At 41.3% G+C, this 21,774-nt stretch overlaps 2 protein-coding genes across 3 annotated transcripts in view; both read right to left on the bottom strand.

Moving 5' to 3' along the window:
* LOC139346648 (transcriptional regulator Myc-like) overlaps positions 1-21,774 on the bottom strand; it is a 159,675-nt gene that overhangs the window by 41,905 nt on the left and 95,996 nt on the right. The gene's annotated exons all lie outside the window — the stretch shown is intronic.
* Positions 8,666-21,774, bottom strand: part of pou6f2 (POU class 6 homeobox 2) — a 65,865-nt gene continuing 52,756 nt past the window's right edge. The window contains exons 6-9 of one of the 2 annotated variants that reach the window (XM_070986266.1): positions 19,817-20,026; positions 17,769-17,910; positions 14,186-14,354; positions 8,666-9,699 (exon numbers count right to left, since the gene is read on the bottom strand). In XM_070986266.1, the coding sequence (XP_070842367.1) occupies positions 9,192-9,699; positions 14,186-14,354; positions 17,769-17,910; positions 19,817-20,026 (1,029 nt within the window). In that variant the 3' untranslated portion in view covers positions 8,666-9,191. The remainder of the gene's footprint in view (positions 9,700-14,185; positions 14,355-17,768; positions 17,911-19,816; positions 20,027-21,774) is intronic. The other variant, XM_070986268.1, reaches the window with a different exon arrangement.

Raw genomic sequence — 21,774 nt, 5'->3', positions numbered from 1 at the left:
CAAGTATTCACATCCTTCACTTCAGTAAAAGTGCTAACAATACACTCTGAAAGAACTCCACTGCAAGTAAAAGTCCTGCATTCAAAACCCTTTTAAAGTAAAAGTATGTTAGTACAAAGTGTAAAAAGTACTCATTGTGCAGTAAAATGTTCCCTGTCACTGTTTTATTAGAATATCTGATGTTTTTGGATTCATGTTACTGCTGCATTCATGTTGCATTTAACTGCTGGAGATGTTTAAGGTTGAGCTCCTTTTAATCTACATTGATGCATCATCCTCTATAAGATCATCATATGTTTGTCCTGTGGGAACCACAAGTCTGTAAAAAGTCGACTTTTCATGAGAAAAACAGCCTGTTTTCAGCTTTGTGACGATGAATTTTCCAGCGAATCCGAGAGGCTTTTTAAAGAGTTAGTTTGGCTCAATAAAGAAAAAAGGAAATCATCCTCCAGTTCATCAGAAAAAGTCAGCACATTTGGAGATACGTGGTTTTCACTGGACAGGAGATGAAGAAGCATAATCTGAAAACAAGTACCTCGAATATGTACTTAAATAAAGTACTTGAGTAAATGCACTAACCCTCCACCATGAGCACACACTCCCACCCCCCTCAGCCTGCAGCCTCTGCATCACTGCTGCTCTTTCTGCTTCTTCTTCTGTGGTATTTTTTAGGTAAACTGTCGCTCTGAAGTTCTGCTGTTGGTTGAAACAGTTTCTTCCTGCCACAGTTGATCCAAGGACACTTAGAAAACACAGAAGATACGGTTTCTTTTTTTTAATTTTGATTATTTAAAGTCGCCAAAATGGAGAATATCTGTTTTTAAAGTGCCTGTTTATTCATATTTAAAATGTACTGGAATCAATAATTGATCAAACCACAGTTTAACACGTTAATATTTAGAGGCAACAACCAAATCACATAAATTTAGGTTTTCACTCCTTCGTGACTGAATTCCTCATTTGATTAAACAGAATTACAAAAATCTAAATCAACCCTAAATTAATCTCCCGTTCATTTACATAAACTCAGAGGCTGAAAGCAAAGTTTCATGTTTATTTTTATGTGCACTTCTTCTTAAAATGCCGTTTTTAAAATACCTAACTGTTCTGATTGGACTGCTGTCACTGAAGCAGAACATGAATCAGGATTCATCTTCAAAGACTTATCTACAATAAAAGTTTGTCTTTGAGGACAAAACTAAGTTGTCTCTTCCATCCTGGTGCATTTCAGGTCGGAAACACTTTCAAAATCAAACTTTCAATTTGACGTAATGTAATGTGTCGTATAAAACTCCGTGATGATGGTTCTGATGCTCAAGGCCAACGCAAAGATAATCTTTTAACAAGCAACAACAAGCATGGAGCTATTGATTAAAGGAACTATTAAACAAACTATTTAAACTATTCACTCGCTCTTCAAATACATTTTTGATGGCGGTTCTGATTGTTTTCACCACGTCCTTGTGTTCCTTAGTGCACGTTCACTAAATTCAAAAGAAGTGCGTTAAGGGTGTGCACGCCCACGAGGCCATTAGAGCTGCATGTGAACTTTTAAATAAAGTGTTATTGATTGCTTTCTTTTATCTGCTACAATATAGAAATCCGGAGCAGCAGCCTGTGTGCAGCAGCCAGGTGGGAAGCAGGAGCGCCACAGCAGCTCGTACAGTCCAACCTGAGCGTTTGTGAGACTTCTGGGGAAAAGATTCCTGCACAGAAACACCGAGCAGAGTTCAGGCTGCGAGAAAACAGAGACATCACAGCCTAAAGACATGCATTCAGAAACTGGGCTGCTAGAAAGTTAAATGGACTATGTGCCGATGCAATCAGCTGCTCAAGTCAGACAGGTGTCTCTGCAAAGACCGGGCGATTAACTCCTCTACCTGCAAATACCTCACAGTGTGTCATTGCTAATAATGCTGAAAAAAAGGCTGAAAAAACCCAGAAACAAGAGTGAAAGCAAAAGGGATCATATGCATGGCCAACCTGGATCGCATGTGAGGATTGGTAATTGCACCCCCAGAGGCATCTGGGTGTGCAAAGCAGCAAAGTGGGAGACGCCTGAGCAGCTCGGGCTTCACAGTCAGCGTACCAACATCTCAACCTTGAGGAGGAAGTGAAAACAAGGAGGCGGAGGAGCGGAGGGTGAGGGATATACAGACAGTTCATTTACCCAGAACATCAGCCCACCGCGCATTGTCTGAAAGATAAGGGAAGTGAATGCTTCATGCCTGATGGAAAACAAAGGCAGCAATTTAAAACCATCTGCATCCAACACATGCACCCTCTCCCTCCACCTCTGTGTTTCTGTGTCCTGCCTGATATTGAAACATAATCCATTTGGAGCGCCGACATGTCATAATATTTCTATCCGGCCTCCTTCTCCACATTCAGGACAATTTCAGGTGGGTGCAGGCTGGAATGTTTTATTGCAACAAGTCAGACAGTCGGCTGAAAACTGGAGTCTTCGCTTTGATGCTGTTTAGAAAAAAGTATATATAAAGAGAGAGATGGAGGGACACAAAGAAAAGGAGGACTTATGGATCACTTTAAATCCTTCTTCAGGAGACTTCAGCTGCTTCTGTTGACCTCTACAGGCTCAGAAAGTAACAATAAAGCACAACATCCAGAGATCAAAACTCTTCTTTACTGTAGAGCCGTCTTATAGAAACACCACCACAGCTTCAGGGTGAATCCTCAAACTACTGCACAAACACCGCTTCACATACTGCTGACTTTCACTAATTACACGTAATGTTATACTTCATGTCCTAAACGTGATCATTCACTTTGTGTTTCTCCTCAGATTCTTTCCTCCTTCCAGTTTCTCCTGTAATGCAGCTCGAGGATCTGAAGGTAGAGGGTGCTGCATGTTTGTCTGTTTGTTTATTTAATGTTTGTTTTATGAGTGTGGGCCAACGCAACGTTAGCACAGCGTTCACAGCTTGGTTTGGAACAACAGGAAAACAGACACGGAGATAAACAGAAATACAGTGAAATCCATGTTGCTGTGGGGCCCCCAGCTTCAAGTCTAGCTTTAATCGCTTTATTGCACCGTAACTCTGTATTTTCCTGCATGAATTTGTTCTTAGGTGACTCACAAAGTGCTATCAAAAAATCTATAATCTTTTAAATTAGCACTAATTAATTACCACTCAATAAATTTGGTGCTTGAAGCTTCGGGGCCCCTGACTGTTTGGGGCCCGAGTACAGTCAGAAGAGGTTTCATCAAGCACATGAAGGGCAGCGGTGGAAGAAGTCACTCACCCTGCATCTAAATCCTACCTAATACAGACGTATTATCAGCAAAATGTACTTAAAGAATCAAATTAACTAAACTATCATGATTTAATCATAAAGAATGCATCATATTTTAGAAACTAAAGTAAAACCTTAATCAGAAAAATAACTACAGCTGTCAGATAAATACAGTGGAGTAGAAGTATAAAGCAGTATTAATACAATACAGTACAGCACAGTGCTTGAGAAAATGTACTTAATTGCTTTATGGTTAATTGGACATTTCTGGATGAGTCTAATATTATTAATCTAATGCAGCTCTATTGAATAAAGTTCTCTGAATCAACAGCTAACATGTACAACAAGGGCTGTATAAAGTTTAATGTGACCTTCTGTCATATCTCAGTAGGTGAAGTGTTATTGTTAATCTTTATTTTAGTATTTTCTCCTGTGCTTTTCCTGCCGTGACCTCAGTGAAAAAATGCTTATTGCTTTGATCAGTAAGCGTCCGGGTGATAGACGGTGGACTGGGGTTACGTTGGATGAGCAGTGGAAATTGTTCTGATCAGAACTTCTTTGATTCGACTGATTAAACGACACGTTTTCACATTGGTGCAGGTGAACGTGTGAAGAGGCTTTAGGAGAGGGACCCTGCTTTCTTGTACATAGAAGTTGTTAAATCTCGGATACTGTAAAACTTTCATGCGTGACACACTGTTATCAGATTCACTTCCAAGAATGATTGATAAAAAGCTGAAACCCTGACACTGACTGTAATTCTGCGCTGGGATTCCTCTTAACTGTGCTGCTGCGGCAGACAGACGGCAGAAAAGTAAACTTTTATCAGCAGCAGAATACAAACAGTTTGAGAAAACAAGATATGGGTCAGGAGCTGCATCTGCACAATTACACCGTTAATGGGAAAGACAATGAAAATGGCATGGATCGACAACAAAAGAACATCAAATAACTCAGTGGAGCTGTGTACACCTCAGCCATCACCGCTCAGAAATACATCCAGTGTTTTGAAATGAAGGGGGAGAGAGCTGAAAGGAAGACGAAAAAGCATCGTGAACATCAGTTTTCAGTCTAATGTTAATAATTTATGTTGTCTGTGCTTTTTATTATTATTATTTATTTATTTACTACTTTCTTTTCAGCAGCCTGCCGTTTTTCAAAGGCATCATGGACAGGGAAGCCGTATCAAACTTTTGAGTTTAGTTTCAAAAGGCTTTCTCCCCGTTTATTTATATATTTCTTCTTCTTTACACTTGTCTTGTTGTTATTTGGTGAGGCAAACACATGAAGCTTTGATGAGAAGCAAACCTGACATGTATTCTTCTCCACTGACCCTGAGGAAATCTAAATAAATTGCTAAATATTGTATGTAAGGCTCTTTCTGTAACCTTCCCTCTCATTAAACACATCAAATATTCCGTTCCATTCATTCATCTCTCCAACAACAATGGGTTAAAAGTCCAAAAACACCTTAAGTATGACGGTGTGCATGTGATGAATTAAGCTGCACTTGACCATGACCTTGCAGAGAGGGAGTCAGGACAAGTTTGATTTTATTTGACGCTTTCAATAACCGTGTTTATGTGTGGAGTCGAAAAAGATGAAAAGAGAAGTCAGAGATGTTTTTAGAATATTTGTATGTTGCTGAAATCTTTGAACTTTACAGCAAGCGGCGCCTGTGTTTCTTTTTAAAATGAAAATACAAAATATGAACTCAATTTTTTGTATCTTGATCGTAAATCAATCAAACCTATCTATCTATCTATCTATCTATCTATCTATCTATCTATCTATCTATCTATCTATCTATCTATCTATCTATCTATCTATCTATCTATCCTTCCAACATTGTAATCAATGATAGACTCATCTACAATTCACTTCAATTTGTGATTTAGAGGTAGCTAAAAACACCAAATTACATGAATTTCACTACCGAGTTAAAAGCTAAGATGGCTGCTACTCTGCTTAGCTAGGACTGTTAGCTAGAGTTTAAGCAAGCTGAGTTTTTGTTCGTGAGTTTAACTGCTAACTCATTTAGTTATCTGTAATAGTAAACTGGATTTCCAAGATTGTAACCAATGAGGAACTCATCTACATATCAATTACATTTAAATGTGTGCTTTAGAGGAAGCTAAACACCCCAAATCACATGAATTTGAAAGCTAAGAGATAGCAGTTAACTGCTACTCTGCTAAATTATGTTACGTTAGCTGTTTAGCTAACGTGTTCCTTCTATGACTGGATCGATCTGCATCATTTAGTTCAGGGGAACAAATTGCTGACAGTGAAAGCAATGATACTTGAATCTACAATTTAACGTATTTCAATAATGCTGTGATTTTTTTTTATAAACTATTTAACCTCAGCAAATCATGCATTCATTTAAAAGCTGAGATGTAGCAGAAGTTTAGCTTAATTTCTCAATCATGATTGGTTTTATCTGCCTCATTTAATGAAGTAAACTGACTGACTGAAATGCAGACATTAAAAGCATCGATCATCTATGATTTCATATGTTTATATATGTGATTTAAAGGTAGCTTAATTGCAGCAAATCATGAATTCCACTTGAGTCAAAAGCTGAGATGGCAGTTACTGCCTCTCTGCTAAGCTAGTTAGCTTCAGCGGTGGTTCATTTATTTCCATCACGATTGAATTTAGCTTCTGCCTCATTCAGTTCTGTGTAATAAGAAAGAGAATGACTCAGATTGAAATCAATAATAAATTAATCTATAATATATATTTCATTTTTAGATTTCTGTCTGTGTTCTTTGTGTTTGGGCTTTGTGGAGCAGAACCTGTATATAATAAAAAAAAATCATTCCACTGAAAACAGGAATCAAAATTCATGTCAAACAATTGTTTATTACTAATTATGGTACAAATCAATGTGACATACTTGAAGCTTTTTTTTTTTTGGAAATACACAAAGTGCTGCTTAACTGACCAAACAGATATTGCTCTATAGATTAAGTACAGTTTTCAGTCTATAAAAAAATGAAAACCAACCTCTGCAGGCTCTTCAGCTTTGGTTTCGAGTTCTTCGACTATTAACAAAACATCAAACCGGTTTGTTTGTGTTAGTAAAATTTCACAAAAGCATTTAAAGGTGATTCACAAATCATCCTAATTGGGTTAAGAGCAACATTACTGTAATCTCCTTTTCCTCTACGCGGGTCTACAGGTCTGTGAAAACTGAGAGGTGAACGCCACAACGAATGAGAAATAATGCAGCAATAATAAAAAAGAGATGACCAGAGAGTCACATGTGGTTCAGGAAACCACTTCACGAAAATAAAACAATCATGTGTCACATAATAACAACTAAAGCACAAGCCTCTCCCTCCACATCGAAGTGAACATCGACACACACACAGTGCAGAGTTATCGTCTGTCTTTTCTACTGACCTGCCGCTGCTTGTATGGCATTTGTATGATTCTCACAAGAACAGTACTGAGGTAAACCTTGGATGAACTACTGTACATTTCTACTCTTCAATTCTTTTATCTCAGATTTTAAAGATTGTCAACATCATGAATCTATTTCTCTGTACAATGTGCATAACTATAGAGCTTTGGTCCAGCATTGAAAAGTTGAGCGAAGGCATAACTCCTTTCTGTGTCTTCTTTTTATTTTTTGGTTTTGGTTACAGCTTTATTGTTAAGCCTCAGAACGGATCCATATTCTACCTGCAGGAGCCTGCTGCCTCCCCGTATGTTTGTCTGGTGGGTGGATGCAGACATGTAGTTTCTTGGCCAAAGATTTGCCTGAATGAAATACTGCAAGCAACATAAAAACGCAGTAAAAACACTTTGCTGCCGTAGACGTGCAGATGGAAATTTAGCTTCAATACTCAAATATAAAGTCTCTGTGAGCCACAATGAGAGTCGCCTTTCCTGCAAAACTCACTTTCTTCTTTTAACATGTAAAGCTTCTTCCTGTGTTTTCTAATATTTACCGAGCGTGTGTGTGTGTGTGTGTGTGTGTGTGTGTGTGTGTGTGTGTGTGTGTGTTTTACAGGCAGTGAAGAAGAACACAACAGTGCACGGGGGACTGAAGCACTGAGATAGCCAGCGTGACATGGAAGGACAGATATTGAGCAGACACATGATTCTGAATAAATTGCATCAAATTTCACCTCACTTCACATTAAGTTCACTCGTTCTGACATGTGACACTTATTCTCAACATTCACCTCCTTTTTTTTTTCTTTTCCTGTGAGGGTTTTTGTGAAAGCCTAATATTTGCAGTGACGCCTGGGAGGTTCTTGTCCAAAATATTGACATTTCTCACAAGTTAATACAACGTAAAATGAAACAGTTTAGTGACACGTAGCGACACAGTGATGGAGAGTCAATTAAGCAACATATCAGTGGACTGAAATTAATTTCTGCCATGAAGATCTTGGTACCAAAACCACAAATAAAATCTTGAATACAATCTGCTGAAATGAACCTTTTGAAAGGTTGACTGTAGCATCTGTGAACCTTCACTTAGCTGCGTGAGATGCAGAATATAAAGGAAACCACATTTATCTTTGCAGAGAAGCATATTTGAGTTGAAATACTCAGGTTATAAAAACAGCTGAACTAGAATGAGCTCAGTCGTTTGGTCAGTGGCAACAAACAGGCTGAAAACACACACGGTTTCTTCATTTTAGGGCTTAATTAAAGGGTTTCTCGTGTAAAATAATGTGTTATTTTTCAGTGATATTAGCAAAATTCAGGTAACGATGTTAAGTTTGGTTGGCCTGGTGAAATTCATCTTTAATAATTCTTCTTCGTGTGGTTTGAGTTGAAGCATGCAGAGAGAAATTAGCTCAACAGAAAATTCATCCAGCACATTTTCCATGTTGCCGTGAAGGAATTACAGCAGACACTGTTGCAGCGGTTTGACACAATGGTGTTTTTTTTTTTTTCTTTTTTGTTGTTAAACTCGACCCACAGAGTGAAAGGCTTTAGAAAAAGGGGGGAGAAAGCCGTGTGAAGGAGTAAATAAGAAGGTAAAATCTTCACCAGTCCTTGAGCTGAAATTTATGTGTTCTTTGGCTATCAGGCTTTGGCAACAGAATGACACAGTAGCTCAAAACAAAGCTGCAGTCGACTTGACAGACACTGAAACCCCTCCTCCTCCTCCTCATCATCATCATCATCATGTGAAAGTCCTCAGTTTACTCTCCCTCCGTCCGTCCTCTGAAACAATCTCATGAGATTATTAATAAATACCTGTAAAAGTTGTACAAAGTTACACTGTGACTGAAAATATTTGCAGATGAAACACAAATCAGAGGCAAACAACATTATTATGCAATTGTTCAACAGCAAAGGTAAATTTTTTTTCTTGTCCAAAAGAGAACTTTATCAGTGTGATTTCAATTCGAAGACAGCGTTTTTCGTTTTTTTTTTTAAAGATATTTACATACAAACAATGAAGAAAAAAGTAAGCGAGACAAAGATAAAATGTATACTCAACCTCACACATATAGCTTAGATTTGCCAGTACAAATGTAAAAATTTAGAGCACATTTACATTACAAAATTATTCTTAGTACTCAGATGCAACAGACTTTGGTAAATAGTGTTTTGATTTGGTATGATCTCTTTACTAAATCCCTCCTCGTGGGAACCAAAATTTGGGCGATAGTCTGGTCTGTAAGGCCAGAATCTAAAACTCTTTGAAACAGCACACCGTATGTTTTTACATAATTCTCAGATATTAATCTCTTTTTTCATGTTTTTGGTTTCGCCAAGGTCATTTACATAGCTGTGGTAATCACACTGACAACACATAGTTTTTGTTTGCAAACTCATGACTGTCCGTCCGGGTGACTCGGGAACATTTTTCAGTTCTCATTTCAAGATGAGTTCGTCCACCTTTGTTGTTTTTAATGGCTGCCACTTTTCCACTCCGCTCTTCCAGTCGGCGAGCTCGTTCATTTCGGGAGCTCCTCTAGAGAATCGGTGAGAGGGTCCATTGGTGCAGCCGGGCCGAGGTCGGGCTGTTTCAAACGCTTTATTGTGTTTTTCAAGGCTTGCCTCTTGTTGCAGAACCAGACACGCACCACCTCCCTGTCATAGTTCAGTTTCTCGGCTATTTCCGTCATTTCCTGTCCGGAGGGGTGTGTGTTCTTCTCAAAGTGGCTGTTGAGGATCTCGAGCGCCTGCGGGGTGAAAGAGGTCCTCCGCTTGCGTTTTTTGGAAGGCTCGCTGCCGATAAACTCAGTCAGGTTCTGCATGCCGGATCGGTGGCGGGCTTCAGCCTCGGCCATCCAGCGCTCCAGAACGGGCTTAATCTTCTGGGCGCTTTTAGGGGTGATGTCCAACTTCTCAAACCTGGCAGGATATAAAAGGCCAGGGTTCAGTTTGCCTGTCAGACTGCTACCTATAGTGTTCTCTTGGGCTTCCTGTGGTAGGAAAAAGTGGCTTCTCAGGATGGTGTGTCTGGGGAGAATTGAGAAAAAAGAATCTTACTTAGGTGCCCTGCCAGAACAAGGGATAAGCTGCCTGCCTTTTACTCTCCTCTACCAGAATGCCACAGGGACTGAGACTAACATCCAGGTACACATCCGAGCCAAACACATCCTCTGTATTCTGCACCTGGAAACACCTCAGCTGCAGCAGCTGGAGGTGACGGTTGCCAGTCGTGTGTTAATTTTCTGGAGGAGGCTGTGGTTCTCTGTCCCAAATTGGCAATAGTGGAGCAAGGAGATACTGCCAATGGCTAAAGACAGGTCCAGTTGAACCAACAACATACCAAACATCTACCTAATATACTGTACTTCAAAAAAACCCCCCCCTCATAAATCAACAGAAAAACAGAACAGGAATTATTCCCAAATATCCCATTTCTTTCCCTCAGGTGATAAAACCCCCAAATCCGCTAATGCATGCGTTAAATATGGCACCATCATTTATTTACAAAAAGAGCTTGAATTATTAATCAAAATGTACATTCAATACATTTTTCAAACTTTCTTTCATCCTCTAACAACATCTCATTTCATATTTAATAAGAATACATTTGCACACTCTAATCCTGAAGGCTCCTGCGACTCTGCGGCTGCGTGACACGTAATTCTGACTTCACGTATACTCTGCATTTTAGCGAGTCACAGTGAGAGCGCAGAGTGAAGCTTTCTCTGAAAACACTGCGCGTTGGCAGCTCAGTGACTCTGTCAGGTGCTTTTCCTGTGACATGAGCAGATAGCGTGTGTGGTATCAGAATTAGATGCGATGGAGATGATGATGCTTTACAGTAAAACGATTCCTCTCATGCCTGAAATGTGTGTGTGTGTGTGTGTGTGTGTGTGTGTGTGTGATCTGCTGCCTTAGGAGACCTCGTTATCTGACTTTTGTTTTGATGTTTTTATGGCAACAGATAAAATGATGAAAATGAATGGAACTTTGGTTTAATTTGACATGGAAATGCATGATTTCATTCACTGTTGGTGGATTTCTGAGGTCAAGTGCAGAATTTAAAAACTGTTTTTTAACCACAAACACACACATTTTTAACACGGACCCTTTAAGTGTGGTAATTAGAGAGTATGAGGAGGGTGCAAACTCTTCTGAATAAATATTGTGTTTTATAAAAAAAAAAAAATGTTAATATTGTTTTATATATTTTGAATATATGGTGATTTGTAGTCACATGACTAAATGATGGTCCATACTGTGTATGAAGAGAGTGGAAACAAGCTCAGACACCACTCTGACAGTTACTGTTGGTCTGTTACTGACAGCATGGGACCTGATTGGCTGACAATGCTTTAAAGTTGCTGTGAACTGATCTCATTGGAAAGATTTTAGTCATTTATTGCCTGATTTACGGTTATAAAGAGCGACAGGAAACATGGGAGTAAAGATAGGCGATAAAGTTCCATTTAGACTCGAAGAAACGACAGTCGCAAAAGTTACTGAGATATGTTTGTTATTAAGACGTCTGGGCTGCGCATTTACAGTAACTTGTTTTTATTGAAAGAGCATATCAGGACTCAGTGTCGTGCAGCAGTGATACATGAATGATGGGAGTTCGTCTGAAACTACCTGTTTTACTAACTAACAAACCATAAATTTAACTACAAACACTGAAGTCGTCTCTTAACATCACGTCTATCCACAGAGGAAACGTTGTGCGTTTCTGGGACAAACACGAGGGCGACGCGTGCGAATGCTTTTAGTAAAATAACTCGTGAGCTGACAGCTCTGATGGAAAGACAGCAGAGATCTACAAGGAGCCTCTGCTCTCTGTGGAACAAACAATGCACACAAGACATTTTTAATGGCGAGGTGAGCGGCTGCAGACAGCGGCAGCGAGGGCGAGATGCCCATGCATGCATGAACTTCCTCTGTTTCTACACCTTGTTGGTGCTTTCCTCTTTGTCGACAGGCGGTATTATTTATAACCCTCCTCCTAAACAGTGGGGAGAGGAGGGCTCCATACTGCGGGGAATACATTAGTAAATATGAGGAGTCACCAGAGACAGGACATTTCATGGATCAACAGGAAGCGTGGATACTAAAATGAGTTGAGAGCTGCTCAGCTGGGGTATGCACTCCCTCCACTTGTGCATCAGCACGAGGGAGAAATGGCCCTGAATGCACCTCCAGCCTCTCCGGCTCTTCTTAAAAGTAGCTCAGGAGGCTGCTTAGACGTGCTGTGTGTTTAGGTGTACAGTTTCCTTGAGGTTTTACAGTCATGAACCAGGGAGAGCTGTGTGAGAGCTGGATGCTTAAAATCAGGGCCAGTATGACCTAAAAGCTACAGTCCACGAAGATCGACGACCAGATTTACCTCCATGGTAATAAATATGAACATGGTGTACGATTGTTCTTTAGACATCAGCACATGTATCTCCTTTCTCTGCTGGTTTAATTCTGACATGCTGTTATTGAAAACGTAAGATCATTTTAAAAACTGATCGTATTATGGATCAATCCTACTAGAATCTCAGACTCTTGTTGGCTAGGCTGAAAATCACTGAACAGGATATTTTTATGGCAAAATCTTTTTTTATATGACTCTGCCTGAATATTTCTATTCGTCAGGTGTAACTGGATTAGTCAGAGAGATTCATGTTTACTTCTTTTCCAAACTTGTATTTTATTTATAAGATATGTATAGATATATAAGATATAATGACTTAGGTTTACATACACAGTCATAGAGTATTTTATCCATATTGCTCAAAATGACTGCACTGAGAAGGGGCATGACATGCTAAATATTTCCTGATTCACTCAGTTTGGGCTGCATTTTATTAGCAGAAGTTCTTAGAAACTTGGCTTCTTTTGTTTAACAGTAAAATGATTTTGTATTTTGTAAGGTTCTGGAACAATAACCTGTCCTGTGACATGAGTTCAGTTGAAGCTGTACATCAGTTATCTGATTAAGTTGGTTGCGATGCTCTACATAAGGCTGCTGACTGCCTCCATAAGCTGGCTCTGTACTAAAGGTTTAACTAATGACGATTTATTAACCTTTTCAATCTTAAATCACATAATTAAAGTGATAAACGTGTATAATATTCATATTTGCCAAACCTAAAGCAAACTCGAGCAAAAAGCGGACTCACTGGTACATCATTGGTTTGATGATGCCCTCATGTAATGCCTGTGCCTGTTTAGATAAACTAATAAAGTCCCTGGAAACATACTGAGCAATGAAAGGAGACAAGATGGAAGCATCTGTCAGTGTCTGTTCACTGTCTGGGCTCAGAGCCGGAGCCCCAGAGCTACCGTGATGTCCCGCTTCTCCTCAAACTTCACGTCTATGTTGATGTTAACTAAACTAAAGCATGTGAAGTCTGCCCCTCTACTTAAAACATCAGGATGTCATGTCCAATGTCATACAAACAAAAAAATTGTCTTAACGGCATGAATAACAGCCCGCAGAGTGTTTATTTTTGAAGCTAATGGCTTTTAATGTATGTTATAAATATTTGAATTATTCCTGCCCGTAAATATTTCATGTGTGATTTTAAGACTTTAAACATTAGTCAGAGATGACTGGGCCTCATAAGAACCCCGGCCCCTGTACTGTTTCACATTTTATCGCCCGTTTGATGTTGATGTGATGAAATTTTTAAAAGTGCGTGGCAGTGGCGTGTCACATAAACAGCACAGGTCATCAGCAAAGCGCATGCATTGCGGAGGGACATTAAAATTAATACAGGAATGAGAATTTCACAGGAAACAGAGGAGAATACGCGTCAGAAATGACAAAGAAATGTTCTTAAATTAGATTTTAGAAAATCCTTCACATTAACTTCCATTTGTAAACCTTTTTATATATATATACTGTATATATATACTACTATTTGTTTCTCTTAAAAACTCATATTTGGGCCTGATATAGTCCAATAACTGTGACTTGAAAGGGAAATGCGGCTCATTTGGCCTCCTCTGGCAAAATGTTAGTCAAGTGGAACAACAGGAGGGATGAAACACTGATTGTCTGATTGTCTCATGAATATATAATACACCATTTATGACTAAACTGTCCTCGTGGCAGCAGTAAAACATGGCAATCTTATTAACAGATCATCGCCGTCAAGCTCTCTCATGTTCAGGCGGAGGCCTTAGTAATTATTAAATGCTTTAAGTGCTTCGTGTAATACTTGCGTATGTATTTTGCATAAGTAACGCGCGGCTGTCATGTCAGTGGGTGAGAGGGAAGAGAGAGGAAGAGGAGTAAGTACAGACGTGAGAGCTTCATTTGTCAGGGTGGTGATAGTCAATTATGTATTTTAATATCTTAATAACGTCTGTTAAAACATGGGATGAAAAATAGATGGCAGTTATGAGCACCAGACAACTCAGTGAGGCTGCACGCCGTCATCTGCTTTCCTTTGACAGAATTAGGACATATTGATCAGAAATAATGAGCCCTTTTTGTTGCCGTTTCACCCTCTGTCTTTGCTCTTACCTGCAGATGGCAGACTGGCTGTATGCCGGCCCCTCGGCGGCGCTGAGCGCCTGGCCCACCTGAGTCTGTGTCAGGCCCAGGGACAGCCGGCGGATCTTGAATGCTTTGGCAAATTCACGAATCTCCTCCAGGTTGACCCCGTCCACCTCGCTGGGGGCGGTCTGCGGGTCTACAATACAACACACACCTCATTTTATTAGGCCTCTGCTCCCCCGTCGCTTCACTCATTTTTCAGAGCGAATGAAGCAAACATCCAGACATATGTGATCATGATCTCGTCTCTAAACAACTTAAAAAAATAGTCCTGCTCAGGGTCAGAACTTATTATTTCTCTTTGCCCTCTTTGCTGTTAACTGCGTGCATCTGAGATAAATTCATCTGAGCTGTGAATGCAGGCGAGTCATGGCTCTGACTAGTGAGTGTAAATCGTACATACAAAAGCAATATGGACAAAACCGTATGACACAGAGCTTGTTAATTCAACAGAGGGACAGATCTTCAGCTGGCACATACCGCAGATCTTTTTCTTTAATCTCCTTTAATTTTCTGTATGAATACACATATTCTACAGCTAGCACTCTCAGATAAACAATCAATAATGTATAAAGACATTATTTCATCCTTCGAACCCTTAGTGAAGACAGTCCAGACCTTCAAACCACCTTCAAACTGCACAAATGATAGCCAGCTGCAGTCCGACAGAGAGCAACAAAGAGCGCTCTTTACACAAAGAAAGCTGTTTGTGAATCTCCGCATTTGAGCGCATCTGAAAAACTTCACTGAACCATTTTGAAGAATTTCCCTGCTAATAAAAAGTGATTTCACATTGTACATCAATGTCAGGTGCCCTGGCATCCTGCTTACTAAAGCAAAGTTTGTGCCTCTGAATTATTCATCTTGGTCATTATCAATGAATTATTAAAGGAATCCTCCAAGCGTATTTAAGCAAAAATCTATGGGGCTGCCATCTCGTTGTGCCTCATAAGTGACGTGTGGCGTATGCGGCGCGCTCCAGACGTGTGAACACTTGGAAGACGAGGGACTAGAGACTCCGACTACATGGGAGGGATGAGCACTCACAGCTTTGGGTCCCATCATCTCCACATTGATGAGCATCTCTTCATCATTCCCAACAGAGTCTATTTACTCAGTGCTTTCAAAGACTAATAGTACTCCGGAGCGGCGGTGCTCAACTGGTCCAAACTCTGGATCCATATTTGTCTTTTGACATTGAGTCCCAACCCAAACACGATTTTAGATTTAAACCCTTCGAATTCATTTTGCAGTAATGACCGGTGGAGTAAAGCCTTAACAAATCAAATAGAATAGTGAATATAATGCTTTAAAAATTAAAAACACTGAAACAATGCAGACGATCGATGCCTGTGCCCAAACGCTGCTTTTCTTCACAGCAATAAAACACTAATAAGCTTAATAATTACAGCAGGACAATAACAAGTTAAACGCTCAATTTTTCTGCTGAAAAGGAAAATGAGAAATCTTCATAAATTACATAAAGACTCGTCTATTATGTGCCAGGACGTGATGGCTCACAATACAGTCCAGTTTCTGTCTCTGTCTGTCCTCCACTTCAGGCGAAAAATGTTTTTCTTTTTCTTGAAATGTTCATAATCCACCAGAATTAGACCAAATGAGTCCATAAATGTGACCCAGCAGTAAGGAAATGTGACTGGGAAAAGAGAATAAGTGGATCTGGATCTACATCTGGATACAGACTGTTTTCATTTACATCTGGTGTTAATGAGCATTCTGCCTTCACTGTGATCAGTGCGAAAGAGTTTGCTCATGGTGATCAACCTGCAGAGAATTATCATGTGAATCTGCAGCTTTAAGGAGCTTTACGGTGACCTTCAGCTCATTCTTTTGATATTTTAGGGTCTAGCATCATTTTTACATTAACACCAGACACTGCTGGTGAGCCAGATATGTTTCTCATGAGCTGGTAGACACCAAGAGCTACAAGCGGGCGTTAATACTGGTTAATATTGGCCTTACATTTACAAGGAGGCCAGAAACTGTTGGATCAGGTTTCAGAACGTGGCCCCACTGTACAGGCTGCATTGCATCTGTCTGACATGTGATCACAACGACAGCCGTCCACCTCATGAAGTGGTCTGACTGATCTGATCCCAGCTCGATCCACACCTGCATTAACATGCGTCTTTCCCCATCCAGACAGGACATCCAGGTACAGACTGCGTGCTGTTGGCAGGTGTAAATAAGTAAGTGGCATTGAGGGAGACGCTTTCACCTCTACTCTGTTCCAGAGCGGCTGCTCACTGGTGACCAACAGAAGCTGTGGCTGCAGCGGTGAAATGAATTCTAAGTAGGGTGTTGCTCAGTTGACGTCCTCCGAATAAATAAACGTTAAAAACAACATCAAGGCGAAATATTGCTGACATTCCTCTTTCTGATTGACATTTTCCCATCTGATGATTTCAAATAATGGTAACAGACATTCTCAGCTTTTAAATCTGTTTCTGGCACTTTGTTTGTGGCCAGTGAAGGCAATGACATTTCATCTTCTCTCCTCTGCAGCCGACTCTGATTCTGTCATGGGATTTGGCTTTGTGTATGTACGCCGTAAGTGATATTGAGAGGAAATGATATGACTCATGCTCAGCATAAAGCATTAATTCTATTTACTGCAGAGCTGAACCACAATGATTTTGTGCAGACTCAAAAGTGGTTTATACAATATTTTCCAAGCTACAAGTAAACGCAAACTAAACACAGTGTCTACAACAAGTTGATCAATGGCGTCTTGTTTTTATTAAATTCACTGGCATTGTAGCTGTCTTTGGAATTAGTTTACATGGAGTTTAGGGGAATTGACTCTGACAAATGAAATTTATCTGAATAAAACAGAGTTTTTAAAGGCAATAGCTGCATGCTGACAGGCTGTGGCCCGGTGATTTATATGGCTCTGCCAAAGGCCCCTGCATTGGGAGAATGAAAGTTATGTTCATTATACATAACACGCCACTTTGGATCGTCTAATAAACCAAAGAATTGACAGTCAGGAAAAAAATAAAACAATCGTAGGAGGCTAGGATCAGTCAAAAGCTGTCCACACTGAGAGTAATGTGGATGCTGAGCGTCCACCATGTTGAACCCTTAGATGTTCTTATTCTTCTACCTCTGCTGGTATCTACGCATGCAGATAATTTTGTTTTTGTTTCCTGAAATTTTGAGATATACGTCTCTGAGATTGTAGCCTCCACCTCAAAATGGAGATCAACTGTATTTCATTTCTTGACATAGCTTATTCCTCTGTCACACAGCTCCATTGTTGTCCAAGCATCTGACATTTACCATCCTTATGTAAAAACTCACTCGAGCACCAAATATGTATTAATACTCTGCTGAAAACAGTCCCTCAACAAATACGCTATTTCCTGCTGTTTTGATAATGTTTGCTAAAGGCTGCCGCTCCCAGCTGTTCAAGGAAATTACCCTTGATCTTACCATTTAATGCGTATCGAGGCCACAAGAATCAGTGGAATTTATTCTGTGTGTTTGAAGGCATGTTGTGTTTTTGTGAGCTGTGTCAGACACTTACTGCTGACCAGCTGCCCCACGCTGAGAGCCGAGGAAGAGGAGGAGGTGGAGGAGGAGGAAGAGGCCTGGTGGAGAGGACTCTGTCTGTGGGGCATGTGGAGCAGGTTGGGCTGAGACGATGCGGAGCCTGTCTGACCCTGCTGCTGGACACACACACACACACACACACACACACACACACACACACACACACACACACACACACACACACACACACACACACACAGAGCTGATACAATAACTGACAGCATGCAGTACAGCAAAATATCCATTATTCCCATCACATCGCCACAATAACCATCACTTACAGTCATCATGTCATTATGATGATTGGGCTATAATATGAAATCTAATCAACCAATCAACAGCTATTAAATTAGCCACTTAGAGGCTGAACATAATGAGATTTACCTTGTGCTGGATGATGAATAAACGTTAATTACCGCCTGCAGTATTTAGACTGACAGAGCAGAATATAGTGTCAATAGTCTGCTCAATACTACAGCACTACAGCAGTGATTTACTACTGCAGGAGACAGTGAGAGTCAACTCAGGTACTCCACTGTCTCTGTGGGCTTTACAAACGCTTCTGTGCAGAAAATCAACAGAGTTAAAAAAACAAGGAAACTACTCGTGACAATTAGAGTCTCCTCACTTGTCATCAGACCCGAGAGGATGCTAATAATGGCAGCTTGAACGTGAAAAAAAAAAAAACATGTGGACACAGCAGTCTCCATATCAAACATAATTCATGATCCCCAAGCTACGTGCTCTGATGGCAAAAAAACAAAAAAACAAAACAAAAAAAAAAAAACGATGTATTTTCATGTTTTATGCACATTTGAATTGCTTTTACAAGATCAAGATGGTACATCTTCACTTTTAACGTGAAAAGCTGTCTCCGCTATAAGCTAGGCCGGCTTCTCCTCTCCTTCTTTGCCATTAATTATTTTCTCTGTGGCATGTGTTTGTTTGGATGGTGGGGGGTGTCAACAGCGATGCACACACTGTCAGGACTGTTGACAGGCTCGGAGAATTATCTAGCTTCACTGGAAATATTCTAGACTGCAGGCTCTGACAACCGTAAATTATGCCCGTGGAACAATGTGTACATGCAGGCTTTGAAGTGGAGACAAAAGCATAAACATTATCACAAATACATTAATTCATTCAAGAGTATGATCTGGTGTTTTCAGGGGAGCCACAATTAGGTGTCCATCTGCTGAGAGTTCATCCATTCTGCACTGTACGGGCCTTCAATGTGAACTTTTACGCTGTAATTCAGCGCTGACATCGCCATTATCATGTCAATAACGTTTTCATTGTTGTGTGCATGCATCAGACTCCGCACCCGTGCACCGTATAGATCCTCAAATTGTTCGAGCTGGAGTATGAACTCAAATCTAGTGTGCCAAAAAAGTCCGACTTGAACTCGTGCGTCTTATTCCCTTAAATCGAAACAAAATCCTTCTTGTTCAGGTCAGAGCGGACAAATCATAAGGCTGGAGAGTGTGATTGAGGAAGGAGGGAAGGAGGGAGGGAGAGTGAAAATGGAGAGAGGTGGAGAACAGAGGCAGGAGTGTTTGAGTTTTAAGTGGGGTGATGAAAAGTGTTGCTTTGTTTTGTTTTGTTTCTTTTTTTTTTTTGGTTTGGGCTCTGCAGGGCGCGGCAGTCTGAAAGGTTGGCTGACAAGTGCCTTCCAAGCATGCACAGACACACACGCACGCACGCACACGCGCACACATTGTGAACAGTCGTTCCAAAAGCTGCAATTTTCCAAGTGGAATGATGCAAATGAAGGCTATGAGTGCTGAAGCAGGAAAAATATGAGGTGTTTAGCATAAAGCAGACCTGACGAGCTGGAATATTGCTTTCATGAATAAAAAGAGCTCTGGTCTGACTCCACTAGGTGCTGCTCATTCGACGGTTTTAAAGTCTTGATCATTGTTGAAACATCAGTTTAAGTGTATAATAAGCTGCTCTACAATATCTCGCTCTGTGTGTGTTTGTGTGTGTGTTTGTGTGTTTGTGCATCGGTGTGTATGTTACCTGCTGTCCAGGCTTGATTGGTGACAGCGTGATTCCCTGGGTGTTGATGACAGGCAGGATCTGATTGCCGATCACTGTGGCGATGATCTGGCCTTGAGCGTTGGTCAGAAGCTGAGGTGTAATTGGCTGTACCTGCAGTGCTGGGTTGCCACCCCCTGATTGGCTGGAGGGCCCTGCAGAGTTGGGCATCAGTGGGATTGTTCCAATTATCTACAAAGGGGGTAGAGAGGAGACAAAATCAGCTGGGCGGTTTTAAAAAGAAGATGGAGCAGAGAGGGTAAACGCTACTGGAGGTATCGCTCTTAATGATCTCTGCCGCTGTGAGTCTTTTTTTGCCTTTTTGCGTGCGATCGTAAACCAATCACGAGCCGGTCATTTTGCCGTGTTATGAGGGTAATCAGAGCGCTCGACTTACCAGTTGGTCTGCTCGTGATTTCAAGAGAAACATGCACAAGTGTCCACTGATCTGTCACTGAGGTGGTTTTACAGGCCAGAACAAGTGAAGCCAAAGCAGACTGCTGGGAGCACACTGCAAAGGTCAGCGCTGAATACCTGTGTGTGTGATGGTGCACACCACTGACTGTATTATCCATCACCAGGCCAAGCCCGGCAAGAGTGTGTGACTGTGTGTGTCTGAGTGTGTTTGTGCTTAAGTGTCTTTGTCTGTCTCTGGTGAGAAGGAGTGAGGCTGCTGAGAGACAGAGACCCCCATTTCACCCCCCCCCCCCCCCCCCCACACACACACACAGGCAGAAAGGAAGAAGTGGAAAGAAAGAGCAAGAAAAGAAACAATAAGAGGCAGAAAAGAGGAGCCTCAGAGAGTGAGACAGGACCTTGTGTTTCTAATTCAACTCTCAGGGTCCCAGGGGTACTTCACCCCTCCTCCACCCCCCTCCAGCCCCTGCTTTCCTCTCCTCTGTGGCTGTAATCAGGAAGGGCAGATCAAAGGGGGCGGCAGAGTGTCACTGCAGCGTTTTAGCTCTCAGAGCTGCCAGAGTGTGGCCAAGAGTGGCGCTTTAGGGGGGTCTTAGCGCCTCTTCACCATGATGAAGGTTAATGTCATCTGGGGACTGGTTCTGAGCAGCTCCTGAGCAGCCGTCGCTCCGGCCCCCACCCCCCCGCTGACATCGCTCCTCCACCAAGCCTCATTACACCAGAGAGCGGCTCAACACGGATGAGACGCCCATCACTCTAAATTCTGTTACTGGGCAGAGAGCAAAAATTGCGCTCTTCTTCTTCTCTAAGTTTAGATTTTAGTGCAATCTCCTACACGTCAACCCGAAGCAACACAGAAGTCCACACAGCTTCTACATAGCATTAACCAAGCTCTCTCTGGCTCCTACAGTCTCTATCACCACCGCCGCTGATGTGCTTCAGCGCGTGCTTCGCTCTCCCCCTCCTCCCTAGCCCCCCTCTCTTTGACATAATAGGGAGGGATCAGTGAGAGAAAGGTGGGCCGACAATCTGTAATTCATCCCTGCCATGGCTCATTTGCTTACGTTGCTTCGCATTAGGGGAGAGATAATTTATCTCTCTCTCAGCACCGGCTTTACAAATTCCCTGTAATGCTCTCCTGCCACTTAGCATATTTTATTGCCCTGCCTGACGCTCTTGTCTCCCGAGTCCTACTGATCCCGCTTTGCATGCCACTGTGGCAGGGAACTTGTTCCGCTCAATTATTCATCGTCATTGGACTAAGTGGTTGTTCTATAAGCATAATAAAAGAGCAGGCAAGTGACAGCTTAGCTCTCGTCCCCGTCCCACCATGCAATGCGTCTCCCTCTGACTATCTGAGGCAGATGTTTCGTGGCAGTGTCTCAAAGCTCTCCTGGGGCTGAAGGGGCAGAGTGTGTAGAGCAACTGTTTGAGTGTTCATCTAAAGACTGAGGGGAAACTTTGATATATATTTTCTTAATGGAAAGTGGTGAATTCAGGGGCCTTGAGTTTACAGTTTAAGA

Source organism: Chaetodon trifascialis, chromosome 18, assembly GCF_039877785.1.
Source record: "Chaetodon trifascialis isolate fChaTrf1 chromosome 18, fChaTrf1.hap1, whole genome shotgun sequence".
NCBI classification, from domain to species: Eukaryota; Metazoa; Chordata; class Actinopteri; order Chaetodontiformes; family Chaetodontidae; genus Chaetodon; species Chaetodon trifascialis.
The sequence above is the reverse complement of the archived record's forward strand: the minus strand, read 5'-3'. Positions and strand labels throughout refer to the sequence as shown.